General features: G+C 39.1%; 2 protein-coding genes across 2 annotated transcripts; both read left to right on the top strand.

The window, feature by feature from the left end:
* Positions 1–11,712: 11,712 nt before the first annotated feature.
* On the top strand, positions 11,713–12,126 carry MELLADRAFT_96261 (family 4 glycosyltransferase; the record flags this gene model as incomplete). Its single annotated transcript, XM_007407632.1, has 1 exon — positions 11,713–12,126. One exon carries the CDS (start codon positions 11,713–11,715, stop codon positions 12,124–12,126), a length of 414 nt encoding a protein of 137 aa, XP_007407694.1.
* A 5,562-nt stretch (positions 12,127–17,688) lies between these two features.
* Positions 17,689–18,549, top strand: MELLADRAFT_96260 (uncharacterized protein; the record flags this gene model as incomplete). The annotated part of the gene is made up of 3 exons (XM_007407633.1): positions 17,689–17,794; positions 17,933–18,160; positions 18,269–18,549. 3 exons carry the CDS (start codon positions 17,689–17,691, stop codon positions 18,547–18,549), a joined length of 615 nt encoding a protein of 204 aa, XP_007407695.1.
* Positions 18,550–24,557: the final 6,008 nt, after the last annotated feature.

Below are 24,557 nucleotides of genomic sequence, written 5' to 3'. Positions count from 1 at the left end.
GTATTTGGTTGAATATTGTTGATGGGAGGAACAGGAGCACTGGTTGATTGAATTGGATTGGGCTCCACTGGAATGATAGCTTGAGTTGGTGGTCCATATGCTGGGTGTGCTTCATGCAAGGCCCTTATTCCAGATGGTTTGTGTCCTCCTAAGTAGGTTCGGAATGCAGGGGTCTTAGGAGGGATGAATATGGTGACATCTGTGTTATGATCTTCAGGCTATCAGAGATCAGAGAGTGTTCTGATATAGTAACTAAGATTGAAGCATGAGTCTACACAGTAGTGAGCGCGCAGATAGAAGACAGCGGCAATGTACACAGTATAAGCATAACCCCGCTATAAGGTTTACAACACTACTCCCCCTTTACACCACGCTCTTCGTTGCTGAGCTGATGTCTTCCCCCGGGCTAGCATTAAAAAACCCTCATGGGGAAAAAGCATTGCCCTCACTTAACCTTCCGTGTCCTCTTGTATTCTTTTTCTGCCCCTGGGTATTTCTTATTAAATTGATCCACCATCTCTTTTGCATTGTTCAAACCATTCTCTGGCTCCCATGAATCGTCTTCTGGTCCATACCCTTTCCAACTGACCAAGTACTCAATTTTCAAACCTCTTCTTCTCTTATTCAATATCTCTGCAACCTCAAATTCTTCTTCTTCTTCTACTATAATGGGTGGGGGCGGTCCTTGATGTTGTCCTTCTATCTTGCTATCCTCATACGGCCGAAGAAGTCCTACTGAAAACACTGGGTGTATCCGGCTCATGGACACAGGAAGTTTCAATTTATAAGCGTTTGTGGATACTCTTTCAATTATAGAAAAGGGACCTAGCCACTTATGCGCGAATTTTGCACTTGGTCTGGTAGTTGAAATGTGTCGTGCATCTAGCCAGACTTTTGACCCAATTTTCCAATCCAGTGTTTCTCGTTTTCCCTTGTCATACTGTGCTTTCATTGTCTCTTGAGCCAGGTTCAAGGATGCTTGTAATTCGTCTTGGACTTCTTTCAGTTGTGTCAGCATCTCCTTCACTGCTGGTATGCATTGATCGCTTGATGGAATTGATGAGTATGTGATATCGTAACCATAATTCGCCTTAAAGGGTGAAATGCCTGTAGACGTATGTGGGCTGTTATTATATGCGAACTCCGCTAAATCCAATAAGTCAGCCCAATTGTCTTGTTTATAAGATACGAAGTGACGCAAATACTGCTCTACCGCCTTGTTGGCTATTTCCGACTGGCCATCCGTCTGCGGGTGATAAGCCGTCGATGATTGGGTTCGGATGCCAAGTTGTCGATTCATCTCTTTGGTTAACTTTGAAATGAACACGTTTCCCCTGTCAGACGTGATCAACTGAGGAGTTCTGTGATACTTCCACACGTTATGAATCATGGTCTTTGCAAGCTCTTCAGACAACATGGTGGTCCTACAAGGTATAAAGTGACACATCTTTGTTAAGCGATCCACAACCGTTAGGATACTGTCCATTTCGTGCGAGACTGGTAGATCCGTTATCAAGTCGTAGCATACGTCCGTCCACGGTCCTGAAGGTATAGGTAGCGGTTGCAGTGAGCCAAAAGGTTTTGTTGATCTTGACTTTACGTGTTGGCATGAATGACATCCATCCACATATGCATTGATAAATGCCTTCATCGATGGCCATCGATAGTTCCTTCGCACCAGCTTTAGTGTTTTCATTCTACCTGGGTGGCCTGCTAGGAGGCTATCATGACGCGACTTCACTATCCTCCTCTTCAATTTGGAGTTGTTTGGTACTTCCACTAGTCCTTTAAAATATAATAGTCCTCCTGTATACACGTACTCATCCCATTTGTTCTCTTTGTTGCTCTCGCAGTGTGACTTGATTGAGTTTAACTGTTCATCTTTTGATAATAACGTCCTGATTTCATTCAGTAGCAGGCTGTCATCCCATACTCTCTCATCTTCATCCCCAATCTCCTCCTCAGTTTCCTCCTCTAATTCATATAACATTTCTTCTTTGGTCATAAAATATGAGATATCAGCTTCCTCCTCCTCCATCCAACTCTGCTGGATATCTAACTCGGATATAAATGCATCTGCTGGGATATTTGAGGGTTTTAACAACTGGCCGAAAGTCAATTTGCATCCATCGTCTGGTTTGAGGTCTGGTCGGCGTGACAAGGCATCTGGTTTAGTCGAGCGTTTACCAGGCCGGAATCGGAGCTCGAAATCGAAACAAGCAAGGGTTTCGGCCCACCTCGCCTGCCAGCGTGTGAGTTCCTTAGTCGTCATTAGGGATTCCAAGTTTTTATGATTGGTATCGACGGTGACACTGAGACGGTTTGGGTTTCCCTCCAAGTAATGTCTCCATTCCTTGAAGGAAGCGATCACTGCTAACAATTCTTTATCAAAAATTTCGCAATTTCTCTCCGCTTGAATCAGTGAACGTGAAAGAAACGCGACCGGATGGAGTTCCCCGTCTTCCTCTGAAACCTGCGACAACACCGCACCTAACGCAAAGTCGCTACAGTCGCACTCGACTACAAATGCTTTGTACGGGTCCGTTATCTTGAGGACTGGCGCCGTCGTGAAAGCATTCTTTAAAGCTTGGAAGGATGCTTGTTGTTCTTTGTTCCATTCAAATGGGACCTTGTGCTGAGTCAGATCATGCAATGGTCTTGCGATACGCGAAAAGTTTTCAATAAATCTGCGATAAAAATTTGCAAACCCCACAAATTGTTGCACTTCACTAACATTCTTTGGCGTTGGCCAATCTGTGACAGCCTTGACTTTGTCCTCGTCCATGGATATTTTGTTATGCGATAGTTTCAAGCCTAGGTAAGTGATTTCCTTTTGCGCAAATTTACACTTTTCGGGTTTTAACCATACATTTTGCTCTCTAAGCGTATCTAGTGCTTCTTTCACCGCCTTCTCGTGATCCTCACCCGGCTTTGTGTATATCAAAATGTCATCCAAAAATGCAGCCATGTCCTTTCCAATCCGATTTTGAAAGATATCCTGAACAAAGTATTGGAAGTACCCCGGGGCTCCAGTAGGTCCAAAGGGCATCGTAAGTGGCTCAAATTGTCCCGCCTTACAGATAAATGCTAATTTTGCTTCATCTCCCTCTCTGACTCTTAAATTATTGTACCCGTTCCGCATATCAAGGCTTGTATATCTATCAGCGTTCAGCAAACTATCAATTAGTTCCATTGTCAAGGGCAGTGGGTATTTATTCTTGATCGTAAGTGTATTCAGCTTTCTATAGTCGAAACAAGGTCTTAATTTGCCATCTTTTTTTCCCGTAAATAGTACCGGCGCCGCCCATGGTGACGTAGTTCGCCTTATGGTTCCTGTAGCAAGGCCTTCCTCTATCATTTCAGTGAGAACCTCGTTTTCCGCCGGTGACAATGGTATTGGCCGACTTGCTTGCGGTGTGGCTCCAGGTACAAGGTCAACGCAGAAATCGTATGGTCGGTGCGGGGGTAGAACTTTTGACTTGGACTTCTCGAACATAGCTAAGTATTCATGGTACTCTTTAGGGACTAATTCAGCTGCTGATAATTGGGATGTCGTTGCCGTCTTCTCTGCTGCTAACTTTGCTGAAACATTCCAAGACGCACGTGCAGCATCTAGTTGAGGAGTCCTGAGGATCGTCGGTTTTGGCAGGCAGGATCGCACTTTGGGTTGCCATGATGTCATTAGAGTTCCTTGTTGACGTGTTTTCATCTGCTTTAGGAGAGAATTCTGATTGCCAGCTGTCTCTTGCACAATACATGAAGATTTGGTATCGAACTCACGTTGCGGGGGCGTTATTGCATCACTTGGAATACACACCCCCTCGTCAAGATTCCTAGTGTTCCCCTCTCCTCCTTCCTTCGAGTGGTTTGGGGTGGTTTTTGGATCTGACGAAACTGGAACTCCAGTTGCAACATCCTCCTCAATACCATCATGGTTCATTCCTACCGTGATTCTCTTGTCCGTAGTCCTGTTATTTGGAAAAGAACAAAGCATGCTAGCCGCTTTGATGTATGGGTTTGATGAAATTACACAAAACTCACATTGCGGGGGTGCTAACGTATCATTCAAGATACACACCCCCTCGCCACTGTTCCTAGGTTGTCCTACAGGATCCCCTTGGGTACTTTCTAGGACGTTTTTCGGCGGTGGCGAGACTACATTGGTAGCTGCAATGTTTGGTGAACATGCCTTTAAGGTACGTCGTTTCCAGTCGATCAATGAATGATTCTTGATGATCCAATCAATACCAATGATGCAGTCGATGGAATCTTTCAACGGTGATAGTAAGAAAGTTAACGGTTCCATTTCGTGGTGAGTATCTTCTTTCTTGATGATGTATTGACCAATGTGGGTGATAGCTGATTTTGCGCCGTTAAACCCGGTTACAGGTCTTGACTTTGCTAATTTGGTGGTGAAGAGGTTGTTGCGGGATGCAAAGGAATCACTTAGCACATTGTGGGTAGCGCCTGAGTCAAAAATAGCTTTGGCAGTGGTGGTTGTCTCTCGGATTGGGTCATAAATAGGCAAGGAAGCAAAAATGTGATTATCTTTCATTTCAAGTAAATCAATTTCAAGATCAATTGCACCCATGTCTATAATCAACCCATCTCCTACTGAGCTCGAAGAAGGAACAACCCTCAACTCCGAGCACCTCCATTTTTCGACTCTTCAGCTCTACTTGATTCCTCTCCTTCGCCCTCCTTTTTCACCTCAGAAGTACTAATTTTAGCTCCTCCTCCCTTTCCAACCTCCTCTGTGACCCCCCGCTCCACACTCTCTAGCTATATGACCACTCTGTCCACATCTATAACATAAATCTTTCTCAAATCTACGCTTGTACTCGTTGCCTGAAATCTTAAATCTGAAAGCCGAACAATCCATAGCGTTAGGGTCTACTACCGGTGCCTCCTTCACTTCTACTCCTGTATCATCTCCTCTCTTATGTAATTTATTATCTATCTTTATCGCCAATTCAGAAATTTCATCTAATGTATTGAACTCATCTCGTACCATTAACACCTGAATTTCGGATTTCAGTCCTTGCTCGAACTGAGTGATTAAAATTGAAGCTGGCCATTTGACAATCAGAGCTAAGTCATTAAATTTCAGCGAATAAGCTAGTACCGTGCCCGTTTGTTTTAATGCTTGGATCACTTTCTCGGCTTTAGCAGTTCTTTTGGATTCATAGAAGGTAGCCTCAAAAGCATTCGTAAAAGTGTCCCACGTGATATTTTCTTCAGCTTTGGGATGAAGGAGCCGCTTGGTCCATGGTTTGGCCCATTCACCTCCCTTGTTGGTCATGTATGATAGTGTCCATCCTATCTTGGTTTGGTTGTCTGGGAATTGCGCAGGGTTCATGAGTATGTACAGTCCCACCTGATTTGCAAATATCTCAGCTCGACTTCCCCGGCTTCCATCGAACTTATCAGGGGTGGCTACTTTTGGAGGTTTAGCTGACGGTTGGCTCATGGTCGTCGGTGGGAGAGGTACAGCGGTGGGTTGACCCTGTTGCATTGCAGCTAATCTACTTTCAGCTTCGATCCGACCTCGTTCAGCTTGCTCACGCTTCAGCGTTTCCTCCTTTAGCTTCAGATCCATTTCATCCAAACGGGCCATTATCCTCGCTAGCGGATCTAAAGAAGGATCTGACATTCTTGCGGTTAAAAGATTGTCCGGTTCCCCAGATTCGGATTGAGACTGGGCCGATTGAAATGTGGGGGACTTAGTAGTAGTGGCAGTGGTGCTATTGGGACTGTCGGGGACTGTATATTCCGGCGTCTTGGCTGTTGTTGAGTAATAGAATCGATAAGGTTTGGATGATACGTGAGGGGTTTAAGCAGATCTGGAGTTTGAGTGGAAATAAGGTTTCTTTGGCTTTGAATTAAGTTTGATTAATGATCTTCACTTCTTGCAATAACTTCTTTTATTTTTTCTTCTTCAATGATTTGTTGTACTTCTTCCTTTGGCTTTGAATTAAGTTTGATTAATGATCTTCACTTCTTGCAATAACTTCTTTTATTTTTTCTTCTTCAATGATTTGTTGTACTTCTTCCTTCAATCTCTCTGACGTCTAATTTTAAGGATGCTCCAATATGTTATGATCTTCAGGCTATCAGAGATCAGAGAGTGTTCTGATATAGTAACTAAGATTGAAGCATGAGTCTACACAGTAGTGAGCGCGCAGATAGAAGACAGCGGCGATGTACACAGTATAAGCATAACCCCGCTATAAGGGTTACAACAATCTGTTCATCCAGCACGTCGTGCTTCAGTCTAAAAATGACACAAGCCGCATTAACCAGTTGAACAAGACAATTGTCCATATTTGAGAAACAATTCAACTACTTACAAGTTCATCCGCCCACATTCGAAGTTTGAGGTTGTTCAATCTGACCCACTTGGTTGAATCCAATGGATCAATATACCTCATACTCTCAGAGCCACTACCTCTCCCACCTTGATATTGCGCCATTAAACAATCTATTGTACCAGAGTGAAGATTGGGGCTATCAAGTCAAGGTCAAAATCACTACACAATGGATAGTGGTAGTGTTGTGAAAGTGCTGTGGCACTACCCTTTCAAAAATTAGTTTTTGTGATAGCGGTTGATGCACAGCCCTATACAAAAGTCCAAAATTTCTATAGTGGAATGTCCACTACACTCACCAGTTTTGGCAGTGTGTACACACATATAGTGGTCCACATAGTGTACTGCAGTGTGCACTGATAGATAATTTATTGAAATTTCATCAGGCTCTGCCCCCAAACAATTAAAAGTCCTGTGCTTTGTTAAGACCCTTGTTTATCTTTCCTTTAGCATTAAAGGTATACACATACTTGAGTTCACCTCTGTCATACTTTGCCCCACTCATCCACCTTGTGACCTTCTATAATCCGCTTTCCCCCACCGCGTCTACCATACCAGTGCACCCCATCAAAATCATGATCAAAAGTGAGTTTCAAATGAAAAGTATGAAATAACCTGCCTTAATCCCCTTGGACCATTGCTTGTGACTTATAAATCTAGATTCATTATCAAAAACTTTGATTTAAACAGCATCCTCCCAATAATCATACTTTACATACCACTACATCTCCCCCCAACAAATGTACTTTTCAATTTGAGCCTTTATCCAGTTTCTTTATAATCAATTTCTTATCTTTCAGCTTGATTTTCTTTCAATTCATCTTATACTGTTATGCTGAAGGTATAAGATCAGCAAGATTCCACTGTTACAGATGACAAGTACAATGTATTTGCTTCAATGCCTTCTCCTGACAATGGTGTTAGTCATGAGATGGAGGGCTGCATGTCTGGGAAGTTCCTGTTGATTGGTGGCTTGCTGTGTTCATGGTGGAAGGTAAATTTCCCTTTCATTCTCTTTACCAATACTATGATTTCTCACTACTTTGTGTGATGTAGGACAACTCAGGTGCCTTTCCTGCTCTTGCAGAGATGGCTCAGGATTTCCTGTGCTGTTCTGAACCACTTGTTTGTGTGAGAGGATATTTTCCGGAGCAGCCAATGTCTGCAGGTCTGATCAAATGGCATTGTAAAGGGCAACCATTGAACAACTTAATTCATTTTTTGAATGGATAAAGGCCGGTTTCAATGTTTCCTGAGAGTTTTCTGAGGCCTTGTGTTGGATGTGTATATGCAAAAAATGAAGTAATCCTTAATTGTCAATATTTCTGCATCTTTTTTGGAGGTTATCTCCCTATGCACTTGTTCCTCATTCAACTTATCTTATTCTTCAGGTTCACAGCTTTCTTTAATACAAATCTTGGCTATCTTATCTTATTATTTTCTCATCTCACTCCTTTCCCCTTGCTTCCCAACTCTCTTTAAAACTTGGTTCATTTTCAATCTCTCTGCTTTTTCCTGACCGGCTCAAGTAATCCATAAACCAAGATGAATAGTTCTTTGTACATATTTTCTAGGTAGTGCACTACACGCCTTTTGATAAATTTCTCTTTTCACATTCAAAAAACATGTGCACTATTATAGTGCTAGTGGTACAATATCACAGTGAGTGTTAGTGACTAACACACACCACTACATATGATCCATAGTGGGTTTCTGCAGATAGTGGTGTGTATTGGTTGTTCAAAATAGTGGTACACCACACCACTACTGAGGACCTGTCATATAGCTGTGCATAGTGAAGTGATTTCAACCTTGCTGGGACTCAGTTACAAAAAAAATAAAAAATGTAAAAATGTAAAAATTGTCAAGAAAAAAATGTAAGAAAAGCAAGCAATCCAGGAACAGCTGTAATTCATTCACCATGTCCGTTTCCGAGTGGCACGTCAACGTGCACACACAAGAGTGTTCTCTTAGAATTGTTTTTGAGTCAGTGAAGAGTTGGGGAAGCATTCAGGCTCCCACTCCAATCCTTTTGTTTGACTAACTGAAAAGTATATCTACATACATACCCTTTTACACAAAAGATAAGAATTTCAAAACCGCCCTCTCCTCATAATCATCGACTAAACACTGGATATCTAATAGATTATTGTGATTGGTTAAAAACAATGTCTACACTGACAATTACTCAACATCTAAAATTGACTTGTGTACACCCAAAAGCTATTCAATTCTGTGAAGTTTCTGTTTCACTCATGCATAAGTTGACTAGATTCTGAACCAAACATGATTTGAACAACCTGACACTGATTCTTTTTGCTTTTCATTTGATAGCTTGTTCAGATAGATATATCGAGAAAAATACAAGTCGTGTATGTGTTTTTATCACCATTAATTATATCTCTCTATCAAGCTTATCTACAAGGAACTGGAGAGAACCATCAAAGGTTTGTGTAATCAAGAATTTAAAGTAAAGGAAAACCGGTTAGTTGAACAAGACAGGAAAACTTGCAGTGTTAGATGAGACACAATCATCAGACAGATCAATAGAAAGGACTGAGTCAGCTAAAGCAATTGATGCAAACAATTGAACACAAGGCAACCCAAATCAAATCCATGGAGAAATTAACAAAGAAAACATGATTTGGATAGATCTATGTATTCATAAGCTCAAGCTTGAAGTTTGAATTCTCTTTGGTCCTTGATGATATACATTTTATGAATCAATTACTATTGATTTGAATCAATTGTCATTGATTTGAATTGATCTATGTACTCATAAGTATGATGTTTCAGTGCAAGCAATCAAAATTGTTGATAGGGAACATTTATGATGTTTGAAAGTGAACATACATTTGTTTAAGGGTTGTCCAAAGATTCTTAGGCTATTTTTCATGGTCCATTTCCTGATACGTTCTCCTTTGGAGCTGAATTTGAAAAGTCGGAATTGATCATCCTTAAGCAAATGAATGTGGAGGTTTGGATTGAGTAAGCTGAGGATGAGGAGATTGTCAGTGTGTTGGGCTAATTTTGAATGTGATATTGGTGAAAGAGGTGAGAGGGACTTGGATGATGTGGTGGTAGTTGATTGGACAAGGAAGATTGGGGATATGCAAAGAGTCTTACAACACACATACATAACTGGGTCCATGAACTTAGAAGTCCTGGACACTATTTTGATACAAACAAAAAACAATCAAATTTCTTTCAAAACTCTTTGTGTGTGCATGTCGACGTGCCACATGAAAACGGTCATGGTGATTGTCACAAGACACTTGACCGGTCATCAAAAGGTCAAAGAAAATCATCTTGATCTTTTGAAGAGCTTTTTGGTTCACTGTTTGGTAATCAAAAAGCCAAATTCCAAGTTTTTCATTATGCCCCTTGAAAAAGGGGCAGGATGAAACAGTGTTTTTGTGTAACACTTTCCTGTCAAACCAGTTGAACAGTGTGAAACTCATAACCCAACAAGGGTTATACAGAGCGTGGAGGGGATAATCTACCAAATAAAGACTAGTAGAATATGTCTACGGACTGCCCTCCTAAAACAAGACAATCAAACAAGGAAACTATGTTTAATTGAGTACTGATGATTATCAAAAGAGGAAAGTAACTGATTTAATGTTCCAAGGACCAAAAGCACGGTTTTCAAGATGTAAAACACAATTTGAATTAACTCTCAACACTTATAGTGGTATTCCAGACTGATAACTAAAGAAAATTAATGCAATATCTTTTTGATATTATTCCCAATAGAATTCCTTGGTCAAAACACTACAACACTAAAGTAAATTTCTCTTTATAGCTATAATAAAGTGCGTATTTAAGTGACCAGGTACTATTAAGGTAGGTTTATGATGATAAACAAAATGATAAAGAAAAAAGAGGAACAACAACACCCAAATCCTCCATTTGAGAATATATAACACCAAAACAATGATTACCAACCTCAAAACCATCAAAAACCATCAAAATCCCTTCAATGTAACCTTATGATGACATTACTAATATTATTTGTCATGATTCAAGCTGTGAAATTGATCCATTGAGGTGTATAAAGGATGAACGGATCTTCTTATGATGAACACAGGTGATTTTTTCCTAATATTCATAGCTGAAACCCATTTTTGGAATTACGGGTTTTTGTAAAGTTGTCCAATTCTGAATTACTGTAGCTCATTTTGTAGCCCTTGAGATACTGATCATGTATCACCCCAATATGACCTATTTCTGATGTGTGATGAATAAGTTATGTAGAGATTGAGAAAATAATATTTTACATGTATGTAAGCACCAAATTTGAAATTCACTCAATTTGCTTTGTTTCCTTATACCTTTTTCACTAATCCTCTCTTACTGATGATTCAAAGGTTTTACATTATGAATTGAATGATTTTGCCTTGATTGAGCTATCACTCATCCTGATCTGACAAATTTCAACATATGTAATTAGCTGAAAACCTCCATCAACACCCACAGCGCTCCACCCAGAAAAGCGGCAGCAGAGCAATAGCGCAGCGCACGCTTTACTTGCGCTATCAATTTTGGTGTATAGTGGTGTTTGAGCTATGCTATAGCTATTGTACTACCTCAGCTCAAATAGTGGTTTTTATACCCGCACTGTATAGCAAATCTTTGCTGTGCTATGAGGCCCCATAGCGCCACAGGCACTTATAGAAAAATGGCACCTGATGACGCAAAAAAGTGTCTCATGGCCCAAAAAAGCACCTGATAATGCAAAGGAGTTACACTAGTAGTTGTAACAATAAACCCAAAAAACTTGTTTACTTCTTACTTGTTTTACAAACATATTGAACTTATTAATCAATCTATTGATCATTCAAATTCAACTCATCAAAATTTTCAAGAGAAACACATATGTACATTATCTGATGATCAGTATAGTGCTTATCACTGAAGAGAAGGAAATGTAGAACAGGGTTGTGCTCTAAAGATAGGTATTTGAAAAGCAAGAAAAAACTATGGATTGTTCCAAAAAGCCATGGACACAGAGTCCTCAATCTCACACTACCAAAGCAACTTGTGGAGTTCAAAAAAGGTGAGTTTTGGCAAAGGGGATAGGTTTTGGAGATCTGATTAGATTTCCTTGATTTCAGGGATAAGCACTATACAAATATGTTAAAAAGAGTGACTGATTGAAATTTGTCTTATCAGAATTCAACTTCAATCTCTTCTAGTTCCTTTTTATCTTATGTTAAAGTATTCCTTTCTATCTTATTTTAAAGTGTTGTATGTTTTTTTCCTTTTCCACATATATTAATCTGATTTTAAAAGAATGAAGAGCTAACTGTTTAGTTTTGTTTTTTTGGTTTGGTTCGGGGGCATGGGGAACCAAAAGGTATTTTTCCTTTTGGCTGAAGTGTATTCAGTTTGTTTAAAACAAGCTGATTATCTAATGGTGAATTCTACATGGACTAAAACTCATGTAGATAAACTACTGCGACCACATTTTCCTCATGATTCATCAAATCCTCCCAAACTGTCTCAAATAGTTTATCCTCCATGTGATGTGAAGACTTTCACAAGTTTTCCTCTTTTAAATCAAAAGAAAATTTACCTTTGTTCTCCAAACCAGTTACTTTTTACCCACCTGGCAATTGTTGTCTTTTTTCCTAAAAACCCATTACTTTTTACTCTCCGTTTTATTATTATGTTTTCTTTTGAAAATTTCAGCAAATCAAAAAAAAGTCCTTTTCTCATTGCTCTTGCTTTAGAACCTCCCCTCAGCCTCAGATAGTGTGTTATGCAATCCAATTGGGTGTCAAAACACAGAAACCTTGTGTGCCTCACTTTGGATCACTGCAAAGGCCAAGATATATTTCCAATGACGGAGCAGAGAGATTCTTTCTGCCCCACCACTCTGAGATTTCATAGCAATGAAGTTCTGATAGCACCTTTCTACACAGCAGAAATCTGCTCCACTCGTAAAAAGTGCAATTATACCGGAGCGGAGCAGTGCGACATGAGTGTTGCCTCCATTTTCCCACTTTTCTCATCTGATATCAATTTTCCTTCGATCAAAAGATCAGCTTGGATCAATCCATTCTAAAGAATAACTATACAATCAATCTGAAAAACTCTTGGTGCCATAAGTTCCTCAATGACATTGCTCCACAAAAGTTAATCCCATAGTACCATTCCTTGAAATTCACCCTTTATTGAATAACTCTTCTCCTCCCTTCTCATTTCCAATTATCAAAGTTGCTAATGACCAAAGTGACCTTCCTCTTTCAGAATCAAACCTTCTTGAACCTATAACTCCCACAATAATAACCTGAAAACCATTTTCCAATCTTTTCACCTATATCTTTGAATTTCTTATATCTTTCTTTTTCTTTCTTCTTTCTAATAATGTTTAACTTGTTTTAAATTGATTAGATTCAATGTAAAAAAATAATGATTACACAAGATTGATTTATAATCAATGAACACTGCAATCAAAATATATGAAAAAAACCTGATTTTGCTCTAAAAACTTCACTTCTTCTAATAATAATAAGCTTTTTTAATTTTTCTCAATTGACCATATAAATTGATTACCACAATGGGCCCTTAGCTTTCTAATGAAGTAAAATTGAGTGCTTTCACCAAGAATTGTAAAAGATATGCAAACTTAACAAAGTCCCTTGCCAAAAGCCCAAGCCCCAGCAAGGGACTTACCACATCAAACAGAATCCTGGTATGAGAAGTGAGCTGTATTTGCTCCAGATTCTCTACATCCGTTGTAGAACTTATAACCCAACAAGGGTTATACAGAGCTGGAAGAGGACAATCTACTAATATAAGGACTAGTAGAAGTTGTCTGAGACTGCTCTTCTAAAACAACACAATCAGGAAAAGACTCTGTTGTATTGAGTACAGATAAGGCACCAGAGAAATATATCTTCACACGTATTTTAACTTCAAAAAAACACACTTTGTATTACTATCAACACTGCTATAGTGTTATCCCCAATTGATAAATAAAGAAAATAAGCAATATCTGATTGATATTATTCCCAATAAGTCTTTATGACTATAAAACTAAAGTAAATTTCTCTTTATAGCTGTAATAAAGGGCGTATTTAAGTGACCAGGTACTATTAAAATAATTTTATGATGATAAGCAAAATAATAATGGTGTAAATGATAAAGAAAAAAGGGGAACAACAGTCCCAAAACCCTCTCAAAGTATATATAACAATGTACTACAACTTTTACAATGGTCAACAACCTCAAAACCAATCAAATCCGCCCAAAATTCCCTAAAAACCCTATGATGACGCAATGTAATGATTTTGTTACTAATAAATGATGTAATTTTCACAGCAAAAAGTGATCAATGACGCAATAATATGATGTACAGCACTTCTTATGATGATTACAGGTGATTTTTTCCTTGTAAACTGACTGAAAACCAATTTTTGAGATTACGAATTTTTTCAGATGTGCTCCAATTTTTGATTACTAAAGTGCGTCTTGTAGCCCACGTGTTACTGATCATTTCTGACACCTATATGACCTACTTCTGATGAGTGATGAGTAAGATATTGAGTTGTGAAGTTAAGGTTTTTAGTGTTACATATGACTTGTGACTGTAAATTCGAGATTCACACCAATTCTTTATTTGCCTTATAGCCTTTTACACACACCTCCGTTACTAATGATTTAAAGTTTGTACATTATGTAATCCACTCTTCTGCGTTGAATGAGCCATCTACCAACCTATTCTGACGTCATTTGACATATGTAATTAGCTGAAAACCTCCATTTTCCACGAATTTCACCCATTTTCTTCACTTTTCACAGCTACTACTATCTTTTTCTTGCTCATGTAATATGACATCATCATCTATAGCCTTAAAAATCCCGGAAAATCCTCTTGGCAACCTTAAATTCCATCACTACCACTATTACACAACCAAACTACACGTGTACCTCTTGTTTACCAACTTCGAAAAAGTGCTTTTTTCCTAATAACTTCTGTTTCTACTTATCAACCTTGAAGATTAAAATTGTCATAGTATCATATAATGTTGTTCTTTCATATTCTAACCTCATAATACCCATAACTTTATTTTTACTAACCTAAAAACCATTTTCCAACCTATATACCTATAATTTCGAATTTTTCTTATGTTTTTCTTTCTTTCTTTTTGTAATGAGTTTGTAAGTAAACTATAATGATCTTAATGAATAATGTGAAATAAAATGATGTAATTTTAACCTAATGACCAATACATAAGCCTACAAGAGCTTCAATTGATCTAAAAACCCTCATTTTGAATTTTCTTTCCTGCTGAATCCTGCTAATAAACTGGTAAACTGCTAATTGTGAATTTTTTAATTGATCCCATAAATTGATCACCACACTGTTTGTTGTTTCCCGCTCTCAATAAACATCCTTTGAGACAAAGGAAATAGAAAACAACAAGGGGGCATTACATACATACCAATTGCAAGCTACTTTCTATCTTGCTGGAAAGTTATATTTTTGAGTAGTTGAAGATCAATCATTTTCACCGCTTTCTGAGAGATAGCAGCTATGAGCGGGCTTGCCGCTCAGAAAAAGTGAAAAACAAACCATTGTTGATCCCTCAGTAGCCCTAGTTCTGGACAATATTTGGGGGAGCTTGCAATTGGATTGTATGTAATGAATATTTGATGTCTTCCTTTTATTTAACTCCAAGCCCTGTTTATTTAGAGACAAACCACAGAATTTGAAGTAATGTTTCTTGAGCCAATACAGGCTACTTCTCATGCCAGGATTCCCTTTTATGTGGCAAGTCCCTTGCTGGGGCTTGGGCCTTTGGTGAGGGACTTTGTTAAGTTTGAAAGATATGAGGAATTTTAGAAATCAAATTATACCCTTGTCACCCAAGTGGATAACAAAACTCTTTATCACTAATTTTATGTACTAAGAGAATTTGTATAGGATAATAATTTCGTTGATCACAAAATGGATGAAACAAACCAATGTGATAATTTGCTAGAGGACGAAAGTCTTCCCTAGTGCTGTGGTACACATCATGTCAGATTGGAATCCTTTCGGTGCGTCTTTTTAAAATCTCTTCTTCATCATTTCGTACCAACAACTACATAAACCTTACATCCGCCTACTAACATTCCCGTCTGTCAAGGCCAGTTCCAACCCCCAAGAATCGGGTTGTCGCTCAGTCTCCGGCAAATGAAACAGAACAAGTACTTTCAAACAAAAGCAATGATTACATTGTAGATATCCTGACTTGTGCCCCTTCCTCCTCCCGCCCTCCTCCGGAACCGCGGTTGACGAGGCTTGTGTTAGGCCGATTGTAGCTTGTTTGTGGAAATTGAGAAATTGCTCCCTGGGTTCGGAACAGTTCGGAACACGCTCACTTGGTTGAGCTTCGGACAACGCGCACGCCAATCCGGAACTTTGTTTTTCGCACCGTGCCCCACAAAGTCCCTCGATGCCTCGGCAGCTGTCATTCAAACTAAGAATAACAGCTGTCGAAAGTTAGACCACGCCCACATCTTCAGAGTGATTTTCGCTGATACCCCGAAATTTGCCACGCTCCCGGGCCGAAAGAAGGTAAAATCCTTCTCCCACTCGAATCTTGGACGGGTTGTAAATCTCAAGTAGAAGGATGAGAAAGGGGGTCGATGATAAATTGTGAAATAAAGCTCCCTCTTCTCTCTCCCTCCTCCTAGAGATGAATTTGAAGATACCAAGGTCTACATTTGGTTTATCACTACTTATTGTAAAGAATCTCCTAAGATGAAATCGCTTTCATACGTTCGACCATTGATATTTTAAAATTGAATTTATTCTTCAAAAAACCCTTTCTCCACTGAAAGTCGATTTTCGATCTCAATTGCGAACTTCACTATACATAAGTCCCTCCTCGCCAAAGCCCCGGCTGAAGCGAGTGGGACTTAGTTACGTTTGCCTCATTGGATCAACTTGATTTTCTTCATTTAGGTTTATGCGCTCAAACTCCGACCGCCATTCCTTTCTCTAAATCACAGCCACCGTGCTACTTACATGGTTACTCACTTCTCCGTTAAATCATTAAATATTCTGAACTCAACTGTGATTGCGAATGCTCCCAAAAAACGAAATATAGAAATCAAATGTACAGAATCAATGGAGGCTTTTTTCATTGCTTATAACATTCAACTTGAGAATTTGTACATATATATATGAAAATAAATGTGGTTAAAGTTGTGTTGAATTACTCAGGAAATCAATCAATCAAACATAAACCCAATCACATCTCTTCTATTTAAATGAATTTCGAGGGAATGGGGTTTTTCTTAATTTCTTGATTTCTTTCAGAAAGGAGGCAAGACAAATGGGTTTGATATACGATTTGGAATCAACCCGAATCAGAAGAACATGAAAGTTAATTTGTTACTTTTTCTCTTGATTGAGATATGTACCACAATTTTCAACTTTTTCATGAAACTCTCATCTTGATCGGATTCACAGCTCTCATCAAACTGAATGAAAGACTTCAACTCGTGATAGAATTGTGCTTTATACTGATTATATGTGGGAAATTCTAATTCCCCGCCCCCCTTTTTTGTTATTCAATCTGTTTCTAGTTGATTGTAGGACGGAGAGTGTGATGGAATCACTATGCGTTCGTGAGTTTTCTTTATAACCTGGTATTCCTGCACTCCTATCACTCTCTCCCCTCGGCACCTTGGTAGTCTTTTATATGTTCGATTTTATATATAAAATCTTTCGAATTGCCCTACAGGAGATAACAACCTCACACTCTATCTAGTCATAACAAACAACAATCCCAAGAATTTCATTAAGATACTTACTGAAAGAATTCATTTTGCTTGTCAACACAGGTCAACACTTGCTTCATAAAACCCCCACCCTCGGACACCAGTCTGTGGAGCAGAATTTGATTAATTTGTGCTGCACTCATAGTCTTCAAAATTAATCATACATCTTAATTCGAATTTCAAACTTAATGTCTTCCGCTCGCTTTAAACAAATATTTAATCATTTTTTTATCTCTACTCAATCAACTTCATTGAAACAATTCCAAATGAAGTCCGAAACTTTGCAATTTAATTCAATCAAGGAGATACCCATATGTTGTTTAGAAAATGTAAGTGAATTGACCCATCCATCAATCTGTGCTAATCAATTTGCGATTTCTGAACCTTCTTTCTCATTGAACTACAACAATTTTGACCAAACTTCTTACCATTTTTTTATGTTTGCAATCCTGATCGAACCAAATTGCGATTGTTTCTCTGGTAGATCTTAACTATCGCGATTTTCATTACTACATCTTTACTCATTCTGACTAGGTCAATGTCGATTTTGTACTTTACAATTGGGATGTATGTCTGTGGATTTGGAGCAAAAGCGTTACAAACTTTGTTACGTCAAAGTCGTCCAATCGGATCGAATAAAAGTAGTTAAGTTTCTGCATGAATTTAAAGTTTCTTCCGAATTCTACTTCAATCACTCCAGTATTTCCCTCACCAAACACTCCAAGAAGACCGAGATAACTGACGGTTTTTCTAATGATCTGTTTATGTTCCTGAATATTTAGGTTATGGGATGCCATCCGCTCATTCGTCTACAGTCACCTATATTGCTCTTTACACTCTCTTCAGTGGAGCCTCAGGCCAATTAGCTAATGGTATAGCGTTTCATTGTAATTCAACACATCTTGGCGGATTTTCACTCAGCGATGAAGCGGTATCAATTTTGACTTCTACTGTCGTCATTGTCGTTTGTCTTGTGGCAAGTTCAGTTTGTTGGTCTAGATACTATTTATGTAAGTCATCTTTTGAATTGTATTGAAATCTCATCCATCATGTTATGACTTTTTATTGACCCCTTGATTGACATATTTTTTGCGAAATATCATATTCAAATCTGGTAGCCCATCATACTACTCTACAGATTTGTTGTGGTTTGCTTTATGGAGCTTCAATTAGTATGATTTGGATCGGGTTTTATCACCAAACTAATAGATTATTCTCAACCGCCGATTTGAATCCATTTCGCAGTCGAAGCTTTCATCAAGTCTTGATCAATTATGTATACGGATCCAATAAATCTAGTTTAGATCAAATTTGGGAGAAGTTTTGGCTCATGGATCAAATCAACAAGATCAATTCTACTTTACAATTTCGTAGATCTAATCTTTTATCTACAAAATGAAACTTTCATATCTCATTTCTTCACATTTCGTTTATTCTTTGGATTGATTATACAAGATAATTTGGGTTTTATAGGACCATTTTGTTTTTTTTCAGATAGCACATGTTGACATCTTATACAACCTTATTTCCATCTTGTTTTGGACAATCTTTTCTTCTCATCTACCTGTTTGTTTAAAAATGTATTCTTGAAGCTAATCAGATGTGATCAATTTTTTTATGACTTCTATCCCCTAGATTAATGAAATATTTTATGTCAGTGTGAAAAAAAGCCATGCTTAGGTTGCTAGGATATTTGGATGATTATGTATTCAAGGTGCCCATGTAGGCCCAGGTCAATTTTGCAGTCAATAGCCGGTCTCAAAGCAACCCCAATTGCCAAAAAACCCAGTACACCCAGTTGCTTTTTTGGTGGTAACTTTGTGTATTGAGTTGACATTTTTGACACCTCCCAGCCAAAAAGACAACCAGGTGTACCAGGTTTTTCGCCAACCGGGTTTGGCTTGAGACCGGCTAATGCTATGTGTCAGGGTGGCTATAATAACCTCCACTAGAAGGTTGGGCCGTGACCCACACCCAACCCTGGCCACCTGACTTTGCCTGAAGACATCCACAGAGGTGACAGTATGGGCCCCAGGGCATTTAAAACTAACTTTATGTCAGTTAAAAATGGCCTTTCAGGTGGGTTGGAAGGCTGACCCGGCCAGGATACTGTCCCTTCTTCTGCCAAAAATATCTCACAATGATGTTGGTAGATGTTATTTTGAAGGACTCAAACCCTTATTAAACTGCAATAATGCCCTGCATTTTTCCACCCTGACATGTCCTGGCCAGCCCTAATAGTTTCTGAGAGGTACTTTGGTCTACCTGAGGCCAGGAAAAGTCTTGGGGTGGCCCTGTCACACTCACGACTGGGTCACAGCCCTACTCAAAGCCCCCAGCTACTAGTCACTGGTAGGCCAGAGACTATCACAACTTCAACAAGACTTCAACAGGATTTCAAACAATTCCAACATAATGGAATGGTTCTGGGCTTCTGGGCTGATCAGCAGCTAGGTTTTTACGCTTGACTGCCAAGAAGGCAATTAGTCTTATTAGCCTGCATGAGAGAAAAAGGTACACAAAAAGACTAAAAAGGGACACTGGTTCTAAAAACCCGACACAGACTGAAATAGAAAAAAATTATCAAGATTTGATACCAGATCAACCAACTTCCACCAGACACCAATTTTACTGTCCTGGACTCCAGGCCACATGGGAATTGACTTAGTCAAGAAAGCTGACACTCTAGATTGTAGCCAGCAAAGCATCTTCTAAACCTGATTAAGCTATAACTCTTCCTACCTGCTTAGCAAGTTTTGAAAACATGAGAAAGATAATTTTAACATTATAGTTCTGTCATTTGAACCTGGTAATTTCTAAACAACCATTCAAGACAAAGAACAAACTGATCATAGCTAACTCACTAGAAAGCTTTGAGAAAGGGCATGTGGCTGCTATTTTCCAGCTCAGAGCCCAAAACAGCCCACTTAAAACTCACCTACTCAAAAAAAACCAACAAGTTCCTCTTGCTGTGATACATGCGGACTGACTTAAAAAAACACTCACCACTTTTTACTTTATTGCAGAAGCTACTCAAAGGCCAGAAAACCAATGAGAACAAGAATCAAAGACAAAGGGATCAAAACAAACTCCTACATTTGGAATTCCTTTTCAAACAAACTCAAGTTTAAACTAAATTACTATCAATCATTCAACAACATACTCTACAAAACACCACCTCCTTCCGTACACCGTGTCAATATTCGTGTAGCACGTCAATGTGCACACACAGAGAGTTTTGAAACAAATCTCAAAGTCTTTTGGTTGGATTTAGACTGAGATTGTTGTTGAGCGCTCTTTGTGAATAGTGGTTTATTCATAGTATTTGTAGAATCCTCTGTCATCAGCTGGGGTCCACTGACTTTCTAGGTCACAGTTGATAAGGGGAAGATGCACCTGTTGTGGCACCTCTTTGATGGTTCTTTACAGGGTCTAAGAAAAGTCTTTTGTGTGTGTGCACATTGACATGCTACAAGGATATTTACATGGTGTTAGATTGGGGAGTGAGTGGATGGCTAAGCAGATTTCACTGTCATAATTTGAATCCAGCAGATCCTGTTACATGTATAAAGCTCCCACCACCTTCCTTAGATTGGGAGACAAGTGGGTAGGATACTACGCTGATGTTAGTTGTTACTACCTTTGCTAAAAAGGTTGACCGGGTCGACCGCGAAGGAGAAGAGAAGAGCTGCCAAATTTGGCCGCAGCCTGCTGCGCAGCGCATCCAAATTCCAATTTCGCTCGATTCAAAAAATGATCGAGTTGTCAAAAAAATTGATGTGACTGTCTCATGGCAACTATTGAGATTAGTTACAATCAGTATTAAGCTCATTACGTTGAGATTGTGCAGACAGCCGACTTGCGACCGGAATGAGATGGTGTTGGACGTTATATCATCCAAGCTTTCTTGGTGCAAACAGTAACACCACGTGCATACAGCTGTCGCAGCATTTGTTACTACGCGCTGACGTATACAGTGTTCCTCGGTTTGCAACAGCTGTGGGAAGTTTTGCGACAGCTGTGAGTTTTTTGCGACAGCGTCGCGATTTGTGCGATAGGGTGTCGCACGGGCTGTTGCATACAAGTCTTTGGCACTCGGCGCTCATCCCCTCTCTCCGCTCATTTCTGCTCAATGGTCAATCTCGCGCCAATATCCCCATATGAGTCATGAGCTTAGGTACAATGGAGGATACAACTCAAATGAAAGATACTCTAACGTGGTCAAACGACTTCACATACAAGGCAACAGAAACAACAAAAATGATTGAAATGGATAATCCTATGAAATGTGCTAGCAGTAACAACCTTAAACCTCTTTTGCATCCTAATACTGGGTTGCAAAGTTTATGTATGTTCCCCTGATTGATTTTGCTATCACTCAAAATGAAAACATCAAAACCCATTTAAAAGAGTCAAAAGACAGATAAACATGAATCCCAGAAGTGGATCAAGAAAATGAAGAGGGAGAGCTACCAAAACAAGATGAAGGGCCCAGAGATTGTGAGAACATGAAGTCAAAGACAAGAGCAGACAGCTACATACGAGAACAAGAACCCAATGTATTCCCTAGCAGACAACACCCCATGCGACCAATATGGCAATGCCCCCGAGTCTCCATTCTAAGACTTTGCCTGCATGATCACAGAGGCAGTGGAATTTGTTACTTTTACAAGTTTTGTACAATTTTTGTCCCTTTGCGTTAAACAATGGAGACAAAGTTGATGTCTTAAGCAAGTTCTGTTCGGATCACGATGGGGCTAGCCTCTGAAGTGTTGATCTGGTCAACACACTTGGTCAAAGATGTATGTGAAGGACATAGCACACAAAGTGAGTGATGGAATGTTATGGTCCATATTTGTAACTCGCTCCTCTGAAGAATCAGTTAAAGAAGGGAGTACAAATCAACATAAAGGTCCGGTGTTACCTAGATACATTGGGGTATCTCTGCCAGAAAAGATCAAGTGTCAAGACAAAGACTCCTCTTGCCCTTTGTCCGTGATACCTCTGAAAGTCTCCTTTGATTCAATGTCTACTTTTTTGACCAAATCTTGTTGTAAAGATAATATATTTGAGTTGATACACATGGAGGCCAAATTAAAGTCTTTCCACAGGTCCTTCTCTTTTGTATCAAAAACAACATCAAAATGAAAGGATCAATACAGATATGAGACCGATTTTATACGCTCGATGGACATCTGATGATTGCATCGAATCGAATGAAATATTCAAAAAGTGATACCAGTCATTATCACAATAAAGTTATGATCAATTTTAAAACACTACAATCTTCACATAGAAGACAACTTTGATTGAGAAATACTCTGAAGATAACGATAGAAATTGACAAATGAAAACAAATCTAATCGATCATGATTCATTTCTATTTTTTAGACATACATAAGAACAAGTACTACTACAAATGAAGACCAAAGCAAAAATCTCAACATTTTAGGAACAATGCGAGGAAAGCAAACAGCGATTCACTTTACTTGACATCATAAAATCCAATTAATTGACTGTGTATGAGTTTGTTATGTGACACTTGAAAAATGAAACCACTTCAAGAAGTGGAGAAGGTAATAGTGTATATGAATATCACAAGAAACCGGGTATCAGTTGATATTTTGTGCTTGAAAAACTTGAGAATATCAATCAGTTTCTTAATGTTGAAAGGAATTCCGTGTATCGATTGGTTTGTGTTTTGAGAAACCCAAGGTATTCTTCCTCTTTGTGACCTTCATGAATAAGGCCATGGACTTTATTGATAGTCGTGCGAGCAGAGAGAAGGGATGAGAGTGTATGCAACAGCCCGTGCGACACCCTATCGCACAAATTGCAATGCTGTCGCAAAAAACTCACAGCTGTCGCAAAACTTCCCACAGCTGTCGCAAACCGAGGAACACTGTATACGTCAGCGCGTAGTAACAAATGCTGCGACAGCTGTATGCACGTGGTGTAAGGTGTGACATCTGCCCAGATGTGATGCACAGCTCGGCGTGTGTTCGAGTCGCGTTCATGTTTTTTTTGAGCTTGGATGGTTTTACCTCATGATACAAAAAAAGCACAAGTCTTTTAAAAACTTTTTTTTTCCTTACCCCCAAAAAGCTCAAAGAGGGTCATCATGTAACAATGATGGCACTGACACATCTCTGAGATGTACTTCTCAATTTTACTTCAAAATTTCAGCAAAAGGGCAACACCATGGGGATTGAACCCACAAACAGCTGTACCCAATCTCGACAGCTTGTAGCAGCCGGTACTTTATACTATTAGTCCACAGCAATTTTTGTTTCTCTTATTTGGCAAGATATCGATCAAATCGAAACAAGTCGCAAAAGACAGCTGTTGGCGCGACTTTGTCATAATCTAAATCAACTGAGTATCGGTCGTGACCAGTCTCGGTATCTACCATAACCACCAGGTCACGTTGAGTGTTTTGACAACCTGATCATTTTTTGAATCGAGCGAAATTGGAATTTGGATGCGCTGCGCAGCAGGCTGCGGCCAAATTTGGCAGCTCTTCTCTTCTCCTTCGCGGTCGACCCGGTCAACCTTTTTAGCAAAGGTAGTACAGCTGTTTCAACAAAGATTGATTTTTTTTTGAAAATCTCGCCAATGTGCAAAACCCGGGTTTTGTCCTGTTTTGTCCCTCACCCGATTTTGTCTCTCGGCTATTTGGAAGAATACAGAAAAGAATAAACCTGTAAATCAAGTTTTGTCTCTGGTTTTACCCGCTGCGGAGACAACTTTCTCCAAAAAAAGTTGTCAACCTTTCTTGAAACGGCTGTATAAGAGTAAGGTTGTGATTGGTAAAAAACCCCAAAGCTTCATGCACACAGAGGCTCTACCTTCCACCTTAGATGGGGAAGAGTTTACACCAAAGGAATTGTCACTGAATAACCTCTTCATTGGTCATTCAAAAAAAAAGAACATAGCCGAGATTGGTCAACAATCACCAACCAATCACACACCTGACAGTGTCAATAAAGTTCTTATCTTTCCTTGAATAAAAGAGTTGTAAGAAAATTAATAAGATGATGGTTATTGTGCCAAAATGAAACAAAAAAAGAAAAAGAAAATCGAAAACTGTTTAAAGGATAAAAAGACAACACAAACTCTGGGTTTTGACTAGATGGCTGCTTGGTCCAGGTGTCCTAGTACCTACTCAATTAACTTGTTTAGATCGTTTAATATGTGATTCAGCAACTCAGCACTTTTTCTTTAAAAAAAGATGCACCATTTGGTTGAAGCTTTGATAAGCTTGAAAGGTAGGATTTATTTTCAGGTATGTATATGCAGCTTGAGAGATATTTAATAAGCTTAAAAACTTTTTATCATGATTGAACCTTTGTACTAATCCAGCCAAGTCCCTTCCTCATAAGCTATTGAAATCACAGTAGCCCTCCG

Source organism: Melampsora larici-populina (genome assembly GCF_000204055.1).
Source record: "Melampsora larici-populina 98AG31 unplaced genomic scaffold MELLAscaffold_9, whole genome shotgun sequence".
NCBI classification, from domain to species: domain Eukaryota; kingdom Fungi; phylum Basidiomycota; class Pucciniomycetes; order Pucciniales; family Melampsoraceae; genus Melampsora; species Melampsora laricis-populina.
Note: the sequence above shows the minus strand (reverse complement) of the source record. Positions and strands in the feature narration are given on the sequence as shown.